Source organism: Camponotus vicinus, unplaced genomic scaffold (assembly GCF_025532165.1).
Source record: "Camponotus vicinus isolate PSW18456_S1 unplaced genomic scaffold, iyCamVici1.0 SCAF_10, whole genome shotgun sequence".
Lineage (NCBI taxonomy): Eukaryota > Metazoa > Arthropoda > Insecta > Hymenoptera > Formicidae > Camponotus > Camponotus vicinus.
In genome coordinates, this window is record NW_028141946.1 from 529,618 (window position 1) to 548,696 (window position 19,079).

Consider the following 19,079-nt stretch of genomic DNA (forward strand, 5'->3'; position numbering starts at 1 on the left):
CGTGCATGTTAAATATTCCAATGCAGCTTTCTCGCTTTGCTTAAAATAAATGATGTTTAGACTTGATATAAATACAATAATGAATAATATAATGAATAATATAAAATAGGCAACTCGCAAATAATAAATGTTTATTTATCTGATATATTATTCTGATATATTTGTACATAAAAAATTAATATATTGTAATATATGTAAATTAGTATAATTAAGATATTTTTATTTCTACAACAAATTAAGAAAAGATTTTCAGATTATATCAAAGCGATGTATTAAGTATTATTCTATATTTTTCTCTGTACAAAACGCGAAACATAATATTCTGGTGATAACATGTTATCAATATATAATAATATATACTAAACCATATTTACAGTTAAATTATTCAAAAAATTGCACAAACTTTCTCATCTTGATTTTAGAAAATTGCAGGTGTGGTTGTTTTGAAATACAGTCGCGTTTTGCGGCTACTTGAATTTGTTCTTCATACATTTGCCAACCACGTTCGATCATCATCACTTTCGCCGATTTCGTAAAGCTGGACTTCCGCCAAAAAGTGTCACGACTATTTGAGCGTTGTTGCATCTAAATATACGTTTGTACGTGATATACTTGCATGCATATCACGCAAGTCAGTCTCTTCCGATTGTACTGTGGTGAAAGGGGATTTTATATCGCGAATTTTGAAATCGTGTTTCTTATTTTCGTTTCGAATAAAATAGTATGAAAGGAATAATATTCGCGTACTATACGTTTTACAAAAATATTTTATATGTATATTATTGTTTTTTCATATTTGGGAAAGATATAATTTGGATGCAAGAGAGAAATAAAAGTTGCTTTACTTTTCTTAAGTCGTCGCATATTAAAAAAGAAAATTAATGGATATATCACATACATCGTAATTCTTGCATGTCATGTAAAAGATGTTACATTTGATACAAAGACTTGATGCGAGAAAAGAGGAATCTCCAACATTGTTAAACAGATTGGCTAGCTTGATGCAACATTATCTACATTTCATTGACCCTCGAACTTCCTTTTCAGATCTCTTCAGGAAGATCACACGTCGCAAGACGTGAGAATTCCCGCTGGAAAATAATGGGAAAGGTGTTCCATTGTCTATTGCAGTTGTCTGTCTTTAAAGACTCTAGTCGTCTCGGGAGGGATTAGTGCTCTAATTGGATTCATTTCTATGATAAATGGTGTCGAACAAGGACACGACCTTAATTGCAATCGAAGAAGTTTAATACATCGTTCGGGAAATACGTAAGAATTTTTAAAAATATATTTAATTAATTACATGTTTTTATTAATCGTTTCTTTACCAATTTTAAAATTTATTCAGAATGTAAATACTGTATTAAAAACTGTTTATTTATAAAAATAAAATTATTTTGTACATTATATTTTAAGGGGCAATTTTGACTTCTTCCGTGCAGACCTCCTTTGTACGAGTATCTCTACTGTCCAGATAAATATCGTAAGGAGAGTTAGCGAATTAATCAATATAATACAAATTGTGTAACTTCCTGTACTATCTCGTATCCAACCTATAACAAATCAATTCTTTATTTAAATCTAAGATTTATTTAAATCTAAAATTTATTTAAATTTCTCTCCTCTCTCTTTCTTTTTTTTCTCTCTCAGCACATAACATTTTATATAAATTATGCATGCATAAAAAAAGATGACATACTGAGAAATTAATGAGATAATAAATAGTTAAATTTTAAATTAGTAGTACCTAGTATAGGACCCGCGCATAGCATAAATATTCCGTTGATTAACATCTGGATCCCTGAAGCGCTGGCTAGTTTATGGAGAGGAACATAGCTAGGTACCACTAAGGTCATATACACCGTGCGAATTCCTTTGGCCAATCCCAAACCGATTGCAACAATTATTACCGAAGAGAAGCTATTCGTAAAGATCAACACTGTACCGGAAATAAATAGAAATGAATAGAAATTTGTCGCTATTATGTATTGTATAATTTCTACTTTTTTACTTTTATATATTTTATTTTTCAGATTAAAATTTGATAATAGAAAATAATTAATATACGTTACAGGTTCTGCTAATTGTCAGAAGAAACAGGCTAAGCATATACATCATCCTAGGTGACTGATGTAACCACTCTCCCAGATACGGTGCCGCGCCTCTGCCAATGAGATCGACTATTGCGATGACGCTCATAACGTTGGCAATTTGTGCAGTTGTCATTTCTCTATCAGTGAGAATAAACGGCGTCAGCATGGAAAAGTTCATCTCCGCGAAAATCGCTATCGACATCCCCAACATAATATTTATGTAAATAGGATCACGCAGAAGATCAAGATCGTAAAGATTAACCATTCGATGCCAAATTCGACGGAAGACGGATTCATCTTTTTGACTGCAATGTAATTATTATATTATTGGTTATATTTCAAAATAATATATTTTATTAAGTTTTTTGTGAGATAGAGTTACACAATCTATATTGTAATTTATATATTTATAATAAAATGAAGGGAAATAAAAAATATATATAAAATATCTTATTGAAGTTTAAAGCATTCTTGGAATAAAAATTTAAAATCTGTTAATAAAAAATATAAATACAATTTTAATTATTAAATTATTTTCTTCTGAACTGAAGATAGCTTAAGGAATCTAATATTGATCTCTTGTATTATATGAATCACAAAATTCTTTTCAGTTCATTATTCTAAATATTTAATTATAATCTTATTGTTTTATATATTTAGTTATATTTAGTTTTGGATACTGATTTAACAAATTTTAAATTTTTGTCTTAAGAATGCTATGACTTTTAAAGAGATAAATTGTAATATTTATAATATTTATATTATATTCTCATACACACATGCACATATATTACAGTAATAAATAAAAAGTATTTTTTTATACTCACTTGTCTTCATCGCAATTTTCCTCATTTGAACAGTTATCAGTCTCTTTTTCTAATAACGAATTTCTTTCCATAATGTTCTGGTTGATACCATTATTTTTACTTACTTTATTATCGATGAAAGTCAATTTTTTCGGTACTGGTTCATCGAAAATTTTTATGCTACTACCGAGATTTACACTTTCCATACTTTTCACTATAAAAATATATATAAAATTTTGCTAAAATACTAAATGTATTTTTTTTAGAAAGGCGGATAATAATGATGTTTTTTTATATCGTATTTTATATCGTTAATTAATTTTATTTTTATTTCGTTAATTGTATTCTATTTCATATCAAACTTTTGCCATATCTAGTTACAAATCTGAATTTATTATTCGCTGCCTATCATGTTTCCAAAAGCCACAAAGTTTTAATTAGTGTGATATTTACCTGAATTCCACAATGAATGTTTTGAACATTTGCGGATATTATTTAAATTTGTCACAGACGTTTCTCTATTCATTTCGGTATCATAATTTACATCATACACTGAAAATAATATGATATGATAATATTTGTCCATTATTGTTTTGTACTCCTTTTAAATTAATTATTAAATTTAATTAAATTTAATTATTAAATTTAATTAAATTTAAATTATATATGCATATTATTGGGTTACATACTTGTTCTGTCTATAGAAATCTGTCGAGATAAAGTATCGAACCCACAAATGCTTCCAACTTCGACGTCGTAATCGATGCTCGATATAGTCGTTTTCCTTTTTCTCTGATAATTGTTCAAAGTCAGCCTCGAAGAATGCATATTAGCTTCATTTTCCGCATTATTAGTTATATCTAATAAATAATCACAAATTATTATACATTTCGAGTATAGGTATATTTTTAATTTGCAAGTTAATACCTTCTTTATCGCTCAAAATTTTAGAATTTTCAGGAATTGTCTCTAAGCAGACGGGTACGGTTTTCATGTGCCATTCAACCGGTTGTAGCAACAGTGCGGCTACCATTGTATGAAAACTATAAGCGCCAAGTATCAACATGGTTTCCTGTTTAATATTTTTTACTTTTTATTTTTTAAACTGCATATATTTTCAATATGCGGTTTATACTAAACGTTGCCAAGTTTTGCATTTACTTGTCAATAATTATAATTTGTATACTTCGATAAATTAGAAAAAATAGACCACTAAACAATTTATTATTAAATAATTTTATACTTATTAAATAATTAATAACTTTATATTACAAATGGACACACACAGAATTTATTTGCATACAAGGTTACATGATATAATTGTTAGATGATATAACGAGAAAATAAACAGACGTCTATGCCGACCCACATCGATAAGCAATTGCCATTATATTTTATGATCGGCATAATTCATCCATAATCCAAGTGGAGTTACAAACGAAAAGCCTTATCAAAGCGCGACATAAATATACATATCTCTTTTTGCCCTACAGTATTAACTTTTCAATTATATACCGATTCTCCTTTACATATATTTGGCATAATCATTATACATACAAGAAAATATCATTATATATAAGAAAAAATATTTGAGTCTTTTGTGTGTGTGATCTATTATATGTTTTTTTACTAAGATAATTTTTGATATATACCTGTGTACCGTAAATTATAAGTAAGAAGGATGCTATTTGAGGCATAAGAATCGGGCCTAGTGCAGTGATGGTTATCGCCAAGCCTACAGCTCGATCTCGCCTTCTAGTGAAATAAGCATTAAGTGCTAGAGAAAATCCAGACATCAACATACCGAAACCAATGGCTATGTAAAAAGAATATAAAAATTACAAGAGTACAAGATTGAAATAATTTTAAAGACGCATATGTATTTAAAAAGCTTGAAAAGTTTGATATTTATGATTCAAATTTAAAATTTATCTTAATAATTGTTTATGTCCAAATCGAACATATATATGCAAAAGATATATATAAAAGACATTATTATAATAACGTGCTTGTGTTGAAAAATTCTGTTTTACTTACATGTTAATATTCCATAACAAATAATAAAAAGAGAAAAGCTATTGGCGAATGCCGTCAACATTATTCCAACTGTATGTAATATGCTTCCAGCTATTGCTACCTTCTTATATCCATAAGTCTTTAAAAGAGCTCCATTAATCATGCCCAACAACATACCAGATGCCAAATTTACATTGATTATAATTGATACATCTGTCGCATTCAAATTAAGTTCGGCTAAACAATCTTTGAATATTAATCCAAATACTTGTAGAACAGGAACGATCGATATCTAGGAAGTTTTTATTAAGATTAATATTATATCGATTTTGAGAGAAGAGCAATTTTTGCTTGTTGACGAATGTTATATCTTTCTGGTGCTATTATTTTTATCATATTTCTATTACATTCTGGGTACATTATAAAATGTACATGGTAACTTACGCCATTTAATCCATTAGCCAGAACGATGACCCATCCCCATCCTCCATCCGGTGGTACTTTTGTAGACATTTTACAAATTAGTGTAAAATTAAATTATACCGGAACAAAATTTTGTAGCAATTTTTAAAATAATATTAATCATCCAAAGAGTATTATGGGAAGAGAGCATGCAGAGAGCACTAAAAAGTTGCTTTAATATCATATGTGTGTTACGTGAAAAAAGTGTGTTATACATAAAAAGCATTAAAAATTCATTTTATTAAAAATAAATATTATATTACATATATTTAATTATTTTAATATTTAATGTTCATGAAATTATCACACATTTATTACAGACACATTTGTTGTACAGAATGTTTTATTTAACAATTGTTATTATTACTTACAATTGTTTTACAATAACATGTTTGATTGAATGATATATTAAATTTACGTCATATTTTGCAATGAAGCAATAATATTATATATAACAATAATCGTGACTTGTGATTTTGCAGTCTCGTCATCGATTTTATCTACATGGAAGATACTGCGATCAGTACTTGACATTTGAGAATTTGTCATGCGAATATAACGTAAATGTCAGAATTGATTTTATTTCACTTGTGATAAGTAAATAAACTTTTTCTGTACTATACTTACTTAATATTATATAATATTATTCCCGCTGAAAGTTTACAGTCAAGTACCTAATATGTACAATTTCAATATCTCTAACACAAGGAAGTTTCCAGTGTTACTTTCAATAATGTTATATAATTTATGAGCAACTGTGAATCTAATATCTTTCTTCTTTTATGAAAATTGACCCACAGATTTAATTGATTCAACACTGATACACAAAAAATGTAACACAAAGCTAAATATCACAATATATATTTTTCTAGTTGGATCGTAGTGTTCTGTCTTGTCTTTTGATGAAAGTTGCACTGGTGTTGATGTACATTTTCGCGAAAGATAAAAAAACTTAAGATAAAAAAGTTTAAGAATAATCTAATCTGATTGTAATCTATGAGCGTTCAATACATTATCAAAGTACAAAAGATGATCTGATGATCATTCATCAGGTGAACTTGTGGAATGTCAATGTCACATATACACACATAAAATCTAAGATTGCAAATAAAATATGATTCATAGAAAAGACATAATTTACACAGAAGCATAATATATATTTAATATATATATTTATATTTATTATTCATATCATTTTTAATTACTTTATAAATTAGTAACTGCAAAATATTGCAACGAAATTTTTACAAGCAATTAGCAAGATACAATGAAATGATTTTATTATTAAACGCATTTTATTATTGTGCATATAGTTAAATTATGATTAAATGTTATACAATATGTTTATATTAGTGTGGAAAAATACAAATAATAGATAAAAAAATTCTTTAGCTTTAAATGTTTACAATAATGATAATTGAGTTTTTATTACATTGTTCTACCGGTGTTGTAAGAAAGATAAGAAAGAAAATGAAATAGAAATAGAAGAATTTAATGATATGCGATTAAGTATGATGAATCATTTATAATATATGGAAAAGTACGCGAGTATATATGCGTGGATATGAATATTGTAATGCTCAATATTTTTGTTACGTGTGCCAAGTTGTTACTCATTGATACGAATAATCAATGTGCATATAGAAATTTATATGTAATCATTTTAATTATTATTTAGATCTATCTTTGATTATCAAATATATTCAGGATTTTGCCTATGCGATATGCGACATATAACATATTACATATATGTATATTACAATAAAAATAATTAACTGATATTTTTATTAAATTTTTAAATATTAATTTTTATAAAATCAATAGTAATTCAATGAAATCATTCAATATAATTCATTCATTATATCAAAATATTTCTAATTTAATATGATTTTAAAGTTAAGTATAATCTCATACTATTCGCATCAATGAGTAACAACTTGGTACACGTAACAGAAATATTGAGCATTACAATATTCATATCCACGCATATATACTCGCGTACTCTTTCATATATTATAAATTCATCATACTTAATCGCATATCATTAAATTCTTCTATTTCTATTTCATTTTCTTTCTTATCTTTCTTTCAACACCGGTAGAACAATCTAATAAAAACTCAATTATCATTATTGTAAACATTTAAAGCTAAAGAATTTTTTTATCTATTATTTGTATTTTTCCACACTAAACATATTGTATAAACATATTGTATAACATTTAATCATAATTTAACTATATGCACAATAATAAAATGCGTCTAATAATAAAATTATTTCATTGTATAATATGATTTTAAAGTTAAGTATAATCTCATTGATTTTACAAAATATAAATATAAAAATATTTTTATTCTTATAAAAAATCAATTTTATAAAAATAGTTTGATAAATTGTACGCGAAAGAAGCGATTAAATTTTTGAAATATTTCATAAAATTAGTAATTTCATACAAGTGCTAGAAATTTCATAAAATCGTGGAATTAGATACTTTCACGATAATATTATGTATATATATATATATATATATGTATAATTAAATTATATCACAATATTTAATTTACATTTATAAATTTTTTATATTATTTTTATATAAACTTTTTAATTAGAAATTAGAAGTGCTAAACCGCTAAAACGCTATCAAATTAATTTTAAACATTTTGAGAATTTTTTTCTGGATTTCGTTGAGTCAATCTTAAAATATTCTTACGAGGAGTCCAAAGTCCACTTATGGACCATAAGAAGACACAGGACAGGCTGAGAAGAGATGTAAAATACAGTGCACCTACGTAACTGTCTGTTAAATCATGTACTAAACCTGAAAATAGATAATTGTAATTAAATTATAACATTGCTTTATTTAACTATTAAAGTTTGAATTAAACACTCAGACAAATCATTATTGCATATTTAGAATCTCTTTTTACCAATAATTGGTCCCACGCTAATAGACAGGATGCCGTTGCAGACCATCTGAATGCCGGATGCAGACGGCAGTCTCTCTAATGGTACGTAATCGGGAATAATTAGAGCTTGGAAGACAGCCTTGGTTCCTTTAGCCAATCCAACGATCAAGGATACTCCGATCACGATGATGTAGGAATTACCCCATGTCGATAGAACTGGTAAGAAACTAACATGAGTAAAAAAAGTTGAAAAATTTACAAAAAATGTACATAAAACGCTAAATGCAAAGATAGATCAAGATAAATAAATAATTTGATTATTAAGATTATAATATAGACGTATCAGAGTATGTCATAGTATAAGTTTTAAAAGGTAATAAAATGAAGAAAAATGTCCTAATATATAAAAGATGTATTAGATTTTTTACAGGAAACCGTCGTTTTTATAATTCATAAATATATGCTTTGTGATTAATGATTTTAATGATAATTCGGATTGTATGAATTTATATTATATTATTATTATGGTTAGCTATCAACCCACCCCAAAGATCGCGGTCTCGTCGGGATTCATGAAGAGATTCCTCGTGTTCGTATACTTTATGTAGCGGTACCTACTAGCCCTTCCAAGAATCGATCCCAGCAGGGATATCACGTAAAGGTTCCTGCACGTCCAGCCGGCTTTTTGTGCCAACAGTGGCACACAAAGTCGTCCTGCGATATCCGCGGCAGCTTGGATCGACAGCACAGTAGCTATCGACGTTCTATCAAGGCTCGCCAATTCGGCCAGGACGAAAGGTATCATCGCGTTGAAATTCGTTTCCGCCACCAACGAGATGCTCATACCTATTTTTCAAGTGGGTGTGCCTGTATTACACGTATCTGAAAATTCTAATTTCTGTTCTAGTAAAAACTCTTGTGAATTCGATATCTATCTACCTAATATTATGGCTATATAACAACTGTCATGAAGAAGATCGAGATCCAAATTCGTGGCAATTTTTTTGAGAAACAAAGCTTTTCCACTTTTATTCACTTTTGTTTTACTATTTTCCAAACGATGATTCGATTGCCTTTCCTCTTCCGCATCTTCGTTATTTAATAACCCACATTGAACAATATCATCTTGTAAGGTTGCCTCGTTCTCAGCACATGAAGTCTCTATTTTTCTCGAACTCCTTTCTTCCTTCAATATATCAGTAGTTTTATTTATCAGAATAATCTGCTAAAAATGGAAAAAATCTTCTAAACATGCTATATTTTTTATATTGTTGAAGCAAAATACACAATTTGATTTTAGTACAGAATTGCGACTTTTCTCACCTTTAACTCACCTCTTTCTGCTTTTCGAATGGTCTTAATAACGATGCACCGATGAAAGAATGTGTGGCAATCCCGGCAAGGATCAAAAGAGTGCCGGTCGTGGCATAATTCTCGAGAAGCACATCTATCAAAAGAGGCATCAAGATTGGACCCAAACCGGTCATTGTAACCGAAAAACCCATAGCTACGTTGCGCTTCTCGCGAAAATACGTGTTCAGAGCTAAGGTTGTCGCTGGATAAATGATTCCTTGTCCGATACCTATCAAAAATGTATGCGTTTAATAATTATGCTAATATTCTATTATAATTATTCGTTGGGCTATAATATTCTATTAATAATTATGCTAATATTCGATTACATATTATAATAATATAGCCAACTATATAAACGTCGATTATAAACTTTGGTAATATTATAATTTGATAATATTGTAATTTCGCGAATTACATTATTGTTCCTGTTGAAATAATCGCATTTACTAGAGAGCTTAGATGACGATTGCAATATTCTTTGAGTGCTTATTTGATCGCTGAACACTGAGGAAAGAGAGCAAAAGCCTAAGTCCCGTGGTATTCAAATTATCAAGCACGTGTCATTTGATTTCAGTAATTTCTATAACACAAGTTACTTACCCATAATAATGCAATAAGTGATAATAAGAGTAGGGAGAGAAACTGCAAAAGCAGCGGCGCAGATTCCAATAACGACCATCAAGCCGCCGAAATATGCGACCTGGCGAAAGGCGAATTTTTTCATCATTGGACCGCTTATCAGGCCTAAACTGCACATTACTGTTCCATTAAGATGAAGAATTAGGCTTGTTTGCGTCGCGGTGATAGCGAGATTCATGAAACGCTCCGCGAAGATAAGTCCAAAACACTGTTGCATTGGCAGCACGGCTAACTGATAAAAATAATCGCAATCAATTTTGCAAAAACTAATGTTAAAATTTTATAATATTTTTTTAACATAATGACAAGATGTTATAAGTACGATAGGTATCGATAGAATGCTATTGCCTTAAAAGATCAAATTATAAAATATTTGTTTTAAATAAATTATTAGATGCGACTTTTTGTTAGAAAGAAAAAAATTTAAATAATTTTTAATTAAGATAAAGATCGCACGCGTGGGAAAACATTTTATATCAATGGGAACTAAATCATTTTAAATTCCTTATAGCAATTGCAAAAGAAAGACGGATTTACATTGATAACAATCACGCCGATAACGATCGCCCATGCCCAGCCTTGGTCTGTTCTGTCATGTGTCATTTTATCAATCGTATTGATCAATCTTCTGCTTCATGAGAATACAATTCCTAGAAATTCTTAGAAATTCTCACTTGTCCTTCACTTTCGATAAACTGTAGACTTAATTATTTTCTGATGACATACCATTTAAGTTTACGACTGCTCAACTGTCTGCCTGATAAGATATAAGTTGCGATGTCTTCCTGTAAATTACGAGAGATAAAATATCTTTTATCTTAATTTAACTCCCAACTACATATGCATTATATATACGTATATTTACAATGAGTTTATAAAAATATTCATATTATCTTTTGTAATTGATATTTCTTTAAGAAATAGATTGTAATAAAAACAAAATATTTATATCTTTGATGTCGAAAGCTTAATGCAATAAAATATTGTAAATTAATTAAAATATATGATCAAGTAATGTGTAAATTTATTATATATAAATATATATATATATATATATATATATATATATATATATATATATATATATATATATATATATGTACGTACATGTATATGTGTTGCACTAATTCAACGTGATTAGTAAAGTGGTATTACAACAGCAATGAAAACGGACAATTCGTCTCAATTTAACTCAATTGATTCTAAAAACTGCGATCGTACTTATAATGATGAAAGATAGCGGCAACTTTCACAAACAGTCGAAAAGTTAAATGTCATTTCTTTGATAATTTTGTAATAATTTTATCTATAGCTATATTTCTTTAAACTTTTAACAAGCTTCAAATTTTTAATATATTGTCAATAATATTCGTGTTTTTCTTAATTGAATATATTATATTTATTATACTTGTATATTTTTTTACTTAAATAATATAATTATAATAAAATAATTAAAACATTCAGGACAAAAAATATCCTTAAATTTAACAGTTTTTAACAGTTAGTTTGATTACTCATTACTTAAATGGCGCAACAATAATTACGTGTAATAACGTGTTTCATTTCTTTTGTTTGCTCTTCGCCAGAACAGCTCAACTTTTTTATCCGTGCTAATGATTCAGACGTTCTTATTTTTCTCTCGTAAACTACTTGCTTGGTGATTACGCGCTAATGTTTAGCGCAGATATCTGGCCAAGATGTTCGTCAGGTTTATGTTGTTAATGTTAAAAAATATATAATTAAACGTTGAAAAATATATAATTAAACAATTATATAATCTAATTATACGTAAAATTAAATAAAATTAAAAATTAATTTAATCTTTCAAAATCGCATCGATCCAGACGAGCAACGCTCTCGCACGTTTAATTTTTAATCCATTTAAATGCATACATTTAAAATGCACATTCTTAAGGCGATTATGAATGTTCTCCACACGCGAAAGCCAGAAACATATGTTCTGACACGAACAGCAGACGCTCCGAGACTGGCTCGAAGAAGAGCGTGAACGATAAAAACCGGCTCTGCAACTCCATCCAAACGCTGATCGTTCGTAACAAGTGGTAACAACAGTATCTTTGTTCACGAATGCGAATGTACGCTCAGTTTATTTATCAGTCAATTCTTTGCACACATTTGGCGCCTCATTATCTCGCAATAAGTACAATGACACGAGTGAGGACGTGCATGTGTTATATCGGACACATGGAGCATTAGGATTTTATCCCACTTTAATAAATTCGCAATTTCATAGGAAAATAAAATTTACTAAGATAAATAAATATATGTATGAAAAAAAATATTGATTGTGTACATCAGATCTTTACACACACAAATCATCCTTTTTGAAGATTCTTTTACCAATTTAGAATCTCCCAAGAGAAATAGCAAGTAAACATTTTATTTTTAAAACAATAATCAACTGACAAGAACATATTGCTTTTGGCTAAAAATAAGTTCGTTGTATTTACGAAAATACAAAGTAGCATTAACTGTAGATAAGATGATAACAGTGCGTGAGAGTATAAATTATAAAATCATTGTAGATATTTTTCATTCGATGTAATGCACAAAAATTGTTTTTTTTTTTTAAGGGAAATGTAATAGCGTGCCTACAATATTTCATGGTTGATTATCGTGTTTGATAATCATTAATTATATCTAAATTATTAATTAAAAGAAAAAAATATTTTAAAAAATTATTAATTTATTTGATTAATATAAACTCACTGCTTGTTTACTTGCATTAGACGTGTTAAAAACACATTCGCGATTATTGCATTACAAACAATTTACTATAATTTAATTATACTAATTGTTTTAATTATACTAATCGTTATTCAATCTGCATTTGTAATTTTTTAGCTATTGCAAGTTGTCGTTTGTGAAAGACATTGTATAAAAATTCCATGCTCCACATAACAAATGTAACGAGTATTATGGCAGTCATGATATGGATGCAAATCTTGTAACTATCACTGACGTCTCTGATGTATCCTTTTTAAGAGAAAATAGATATCAAATTAAAGCTTAATGTCATTGTGATAAAGATTTAATGGACATTTTAATATTGTATATTTTTAATATTGAATTAACATACCGATTAAAGGACTTATAGTGACTACGCACAAGCCCTTGAACACCATATATATTCCAAATGCACTCGGTAGCTTCTTCAAAGTACAACATTCTGATATACAGAGATTAAGATTCACCAATGTAGCGCCGCGCAAAAATCCCGCTATCACGAACATGATAATCAATGGTGTCCTTGCCGATTGTTCCGCTAGTACTATGTAATAACAAAATTTTATACTTCTTTGTTCATTTTTTACAACATTGTATTAAATTATTCTTTAATAAATAATAAATAATGTAATGACAATGATGCAACGTTCAAATTTAATAGTGACATATTTAAAAAATTACCAGAACGAGAAATTCCAAGGAGGAGACAGAAGACCCAAAAGATTATACGCTTCTTCCAGCCAAACTTATCGAAAAGCGTCGGCAACAATAGCCTAGCGAGGATGTCAAGGAATGCAGTCAAGGATAGACAAAAAGCGACCTCCGCTTTCGTCATTCCTATTAAGTTCCTACGAACAATTTATATAATTTCTGCATAGTGCTATAGCGAGGATGTGTGTTTTTCAATGTGTGTTTATCGAGCTCTCTACAATATTGCTCCAATGACATTGGCATAGATTTATGTGTGATGTGAATAACTTATAATTTCAGTCTCCATGTGTTTGTAAAACATAAATATTTCATTCATTAACGGAATAATAGACATCCTTTGCTTTTTTGATATACTGATTTAAAATTAAAATGCACTCACCGATATCCGAGAGAAAGAAGGGCATCATTAATTTAAAATTCGACTCGGTTACGTAGTAAAGACTGCAACCTAGAGAGACGTTTAAGTACGTGGAATTCTTGAGAAGATCTAAATCAAAGGTTGCTTTTATCTTTTGTATGAAAGATTCATTTTTAGATGAGAGTTTTGATTCATCTTCCATCTTTTGATCTTTGGTCCACATTGATCCGTTCGACATCCTCCGTCCAGTAGGATTCGTTTTCATCAATAAAGCTTCATTTTCTCGTTCTTTATCAGGCGTTTTCTGAAGAAGAATTTTATACGTATGCTATTATACATATTACTTTCTACGATATTAGTATTATTGTTTATATATGTATGCATAAATATATTTTTAATTTCTTTTCTCAGTAATTAACATAAAAAAATATTAGATATATTAATATTAGAAATATATAATATTTATATAAAAATATTATATATAATAATATATAAAAATATTAGATATATAAAAATATTAGAAATATTTAACATAATATTATTAACATATTATAATTAACATAATAAATAATTAATAAAATTAGATAATAATTAACGTAAAAAAATATTAGATAAATTATTTATAAGTTATTTGATAAATATATATATCGCTTAAAAATCACTTAATATTTTTTAGATTGGAGTAATTACTTCGATTGACACTGGCAACGGTTGTTCTTTAAGTGGACGTAATAAACATGACCCCACTACAGAATGCAACGCCCATCCTCCCATGATAAGTGTTGTGCCACGAAATCCATATAATTCCAACAATACGTGTATTAGCTGTAAAATGTGTTATTAACTTTGTAAGAGAGATTTATTTTTCTTTTTCAAATATATTTCTTACCATTGGCACGAGCATCATTCCCAATGCAGTTCCTGCCATGGAAAATCCGACGGCTTGGCCACGTTTTTTGTCGAAAAATGTATTCAGTGCGACGAAGGAACAAGCCATCGCAAGGCCAGTACCCAGGCCTAAAATAAATAATAATTATAGAAAATACAAGTGTGGAAATATCATTTAATATGCCATTATTAATAAGGGAAACTGCAAAACTATATATTTATAATAATTATTTTATACCTCCTAAGATGCTGTAGGTGCAAATAATATAAAGCATACTATTAGCTCTTGATGCAAGTATTAAACCACTGCAACTGAGTAGAGATCCAAAGAATGCAACTTGTCGATAAGAAAATTTTTTTAATAATGGTCCAACTAGAAAACCTATAAATTTATATTATATTAAGTTTCGATAGACAAATAAAGCCTCTCCTTTCTAAATTTTTAAATTTTTTAAATGTTTAAAAAAGAAGAAAGAGTTCTTAAAATAATCACATGTGATTAGATATTGAGAAAAAGTCGCATTTACCTGAAAAATTAACAATAGCATCTAGAACGCTCATTATAATTGACGTTCCTGTAGAATCCACATTAAGATCCTCCAGCAGATCTTGAAAAAGTAGCCCAAAAGATGGATCCAAAGAACGCAAAGAAAGCTATAGTTTTATGCATCATATATTAAGATAAGACAAAGAAAATTTTGAATGAAATAATATCAATAATTTTGAATGAAATAATATCAACAATTTATTAATTTGTGCAATATATAATAAAAGTAGCAAAATAAAAATAGAAAAGGTTTTTTACCAGGTTTTTAAAACAATTTTTTATAAGTTTTCTAATAATAATTATTTTTTACGAGAGATCTTATTTTATAAGAGAATATTTCAAGAATAATCTTTTATCACCAAATTGCATATTCTTATTTTTTTAATAATATAAAGATTTTATCAATTATTATATTTATTTTTTTTCTTTTTATAACATACTTTTATTAAAAAACGTGAATAAATGACTTTAACATTATAACAATAATTCTGCTACAATTTACCGTAATTAGACTACTTCCAAGGCAAACAAACCAGCCCCAGCCACCATCCAAAGATTTCTCAGTATCTCTTCTTATGTTTTCTATCATTTTCCAAATTTGTTTTTAATGCAGTTTAGCACAGATTAATACTGATGTTGAAGAATACTATACTGAGATCTTGTCTGTCAACTACTTGCTTCAAATTACATAAATATTTTTTGATCAAATAACACTCACTGATATCACTAATCAGATACCAATTAATTTATCTCACTGCTATATGAGTTCTTGTTTCTGAGTAATTAAGTTTCGTTGATCACAATATCAGCAATTTAGTTTCTCCACTACTTGTTTCCACTCCTTCTTATGAAAAAATATACTAGATAATCTATAACGGAAAATTTTGAACCGATAGATCTGACATGTACAATCCATTGAGGAACTTGCGAGTTTGAAGCAAGAAATAATCTTATGCATAATACACATGCATATGTTATGCAATAACAAAGAAAGATTATATTAACATTCGTTTACATAACATGCAAGGTATAATCAATTGTAATCCAAATCGGTGAACACAATGAATAAAAAAAAAATATCTATTACACATGCACATATTTGAAACAATGGAAAAATCCATGAACTTGTTTGTATGTGATTTTCTCTCAATATCTTATCTTTACGTCAAATCTAAAGTATGTACAATGTTACATATATATATTCTATATCTCTTTTAATATTATCTATATTAAAAGATAAGACAAAAGAGAATTATTTTAAATATCATTAATAAATTTTGAATTGAATAAATGACATTTTATATATATTTTAAATATATATATATATATATATATATATATATATATATAATTATTTGTAAATCAATTATTTTAATTCTGATTTTTACAAATAATTATTTATATATATTATGTTATATAAATTATATATATCATGTTATGTAAGAATATTTGATTTTATATTATAATTTTTTCAATGCTCTTCTCTCTGTGAATTATATTATATTGTTATATGTATATGTAATAAATTTTAAAAAATGTATCTTTGACCAAGTTTTATCCGTATCTTTATAAAATCTCGTTTTATTACAAACATTCATGTTTGTTACAAACATTCGTGTGTGTGTGATCGTTTCATAATATAATTATCTCTTATTTTGTCACACTTCGTATATCTTTTGTAACGGTTATTTTTTAACATAGTATAATTATATTATATAAATATGTTGTAACACATATGTTAATGAGAAAATTTACATTATTAATCGTAGAATTTTAATTTTCTTATTTATGTTCACGATTGTTTCGTATGATTATTTTATCTCCTGTACTTCTTATATTTCTCACTGCTCACTTGTTTCTTGCTCAATAATGCTTTGTAGTTTGCTAACACAAATGATTAGATACAACTTAATATAGTTGGCGAGTAATTGTAACTGCGCGTGTCTATTAGTCACACACGAATGTTTCACAATACTGCCGACCTTTATTGAATGACCGTTATATCGACCATGCTGAATATGTATTATATATAATATATATATATATGTAGATAATATTCAACTGGTGATAAACTTAGGGCGTTTTTCAACAAGCGACACAGAGGAACGCAATGTAACATAATGAATCATTTCATCCTTATTTACATTCGACAATCAACAAGGATAAAGTGATACACTGTGTCCTCTGTATCGCTTGCTGAAAACGTTCTTAATAAGCTAGATTCACATATAAGTTAGATTTATAAAAAATAATTATTTTTATTAATACACGTTAATAATTATAATAAAGTTTACGTAATGTTTTACATAACAATATGATATAATATAAAGAGAGAGAGATAATAATATAATGTATGTAATGTAAATATTGTGTATATAAAATGATATAATGTGAAGATAATTTATATTTAATTATATGTGGTATTATATTTAAATATATACCATATTTAATTTTTTTATATATTTTTGTATTCTTATTTATTGATATAGATAAAAAGAGAAAGAGAGAATATATAATAAATTGAATTTTTTAATATTAATAATAAAGTAGATATAATTTCAGTAGATTAAATCACATTAATATATTTGTAAATATAATACAAATAGCGCCTTAACTTATATAACTACGAAAGATGCAACGTATGTATGGTAAACATTGCGCAGGTTTGTAAGAATAGAAAGAATATAATTTGTCTCTGCATTGTTATAATTATATTTTTATAAAGATAAAAATTAAATCATTTTGAAAAAAAAACATGTAAAATAAATTATTCGAAGATTTACACATTATTGAATTAATTAATCAACAAAAAAAGGCAACAATAAATTTCGAAAATATCGAAATTTATTATTGCCTCTTTTGTTGATTAATTAATTCAATAAGTGTTATAAATTATTTTTTATATCAAAGATATTTCATTAAACAATTGTGTAATTGACAATTATGTAATTTGATATCTTAAGAATTAATGATATGTATATGTGAATAAATTTATTTGGTAGATATTTAATAATTTGTTTAATGTTTTATAAAAAATTATTAAACATTAAACAAAGAAAATTATTATTATACATGTAAATATTATTATTATACATAAATAATGTTAATAAAAAGAATATTTTATGTAAAAATAATTTTGTCTGTAATTCTTATCTAATCTAATTGTATTGCATAATATATATATATATATATATATGATTATATTTAAAGTATACAATGTGACATAATAACGGAACAATAAAATGCAATACATTCAATCGTACTATAAACAGATTTTGCATTAGCAATAATATCAATTTTTGTTAATATAATAATGACATATAAAAGTGAGAGAGGAGATTTAGAGGAAAAAAAATTGAATTAGTATTATGAATTCGTATATAAGTCATAGTATTATCAAAATTGATAGAAAGGAATAAACAGTTCTCTCTTAAGTAAATATTATAAATAAAAATTTTTATTTTACATTTTTAGCTAGTGAGAGATTAGAAACAAAAAAAGTAATACGCACGTTTTGTTATCTTTTTTCCACTGTAAATTCTTTATACTAT

At 27.3% G+C, this 19,079-nt stretch overlaps 2 protein-coding genes across 4 annotated transcripts; both read right to left on the reverse strand.

Moving 5' to 3' along the window:
- Positions 1-1,356: 1,356 nt before the first annotated feature.
- LOC145960516 (uncharacterized) lies at positions 1,357-7,420 on the reverse strand. Of its 3 annotated transcripts, XM_083080053.1 has the most exons (12): positions 6,005-7,420; positions 5,749-5,877; positions 5,360-5,538; positions 4,937-5,207; positions 4,552-4,715; positions 3,827-3,971; positions 3,589-3,759; positions 3,353-3,451; positions 2,921-3,113; positions 2,073-2,398; positions 1,748-1,939; positions 1,357-1,553 (listed from the first exon to the last, which is right to left on the reverse strand). In XM_083080053.1, the coding sequence occupies exons 3-12, from the start codon at positions 5,426-5,428 to the stop codon at positions 1,405-1,407; spliced, it is 1,779 nt and encodes a 592-aa protein (XP_082936179.1). In that variant the 5' UTR covers positions 5,429-5,538; positions 5,749-5,877; positions 6,005-7,420; the 3' UTR covers positions 1,357-1,404. The 3 variants fall into 3 exon arrangements, with proteins under 3 accessions (XP_082936179.1, XP_082936180.1, XP_082936181.1); XM_083080054.1 differs by lacking the exon at positions 5,749-5,877; XM_083080055.1 differs by lacking the exon at positions 1,357-1,553 and having other exon boundaries at positions 1,852-1,939; positions 2,068-2,398; positions 5,749-7,420.
- A 346-nt stretch (positions 7,421-7,766) lies between these two features.
- LOC145960825 (uncharacterized) lies at positions 7,767-16,707 on the reverse strand. Its single transcript, XM_083080524.1, has 15 exons — positions 16,031-16,707; positions 15,509-15,635; positions 15,220-15,363; positions 14,983-15,110; positions 14,784-14,918; positions 14,115-14,397; positions 13,706-13,861; positions 13,377-13,568; positions 13,116-13,273; positions 10,238-10,508; positions 9,616-9,863; positions 9,221-9,506; positions 8,900-9,127; positions 8,303-8,497; positions 7,767-8,193 (listed from the first exon to the last, which is right to left on the reverse strand). The coding sequence occupies exons 1-15, from the start codon at positions 16,115-16,117 to the stop codon at positions 8,027-8,029; spliced, it is 2,805 nt and encodes a 934-aa protein (XP_082936650.1). The 5' UTR covers positions 16,118-16,707; the 3' UTR covers positions 7,767-8,026.
- Positions 16,708-19,079: the final 2,372 nt, after the last annotated feature.

Coding starts and splice junctions, on each gene's coding strand:
- LOC145960516 (XM_083080054.1), bottom strand. CDS start 5,428: ATGTCTACAAAAGTACCACCGGATGGAGGATGGGGATGGGTCATCGTT. Junction 5,208..5,359: donor TGGCTAATGGATTAAATGGC/GTAAGTTACCAT, acceptor AAAACTTCCTAG/ATATCGATCGTTCCTGTTCT. Junction 1,554..1,747: donor ATGCGCGGGTCCTATACTAG/GTACTACTAATT, acceptor GATTTGTTATAG/GTTGGATACGAGATAGTACA.
- LOC145960825 (XM_083080524.1), bottom strand. CDS start 16,117: ATGATAGAAAACATAAGAAGAGATACTGAGAAATCTTTGGATGGTGGC. Junction 13,862..14,114: donor CTTCTTTCTCTCGGATATCG/GTGAGTGCATTT, acceptor GGAACTTAATAG/GAATGACGAAAGCGGAGGTC. Junction 8,194..8,302: donor TAGCGTGGGACCAATTATTG/GTAAAAAGAGAT, acceptor ATCTATTTTCAG/GTTTAGTACATGATTTAACA.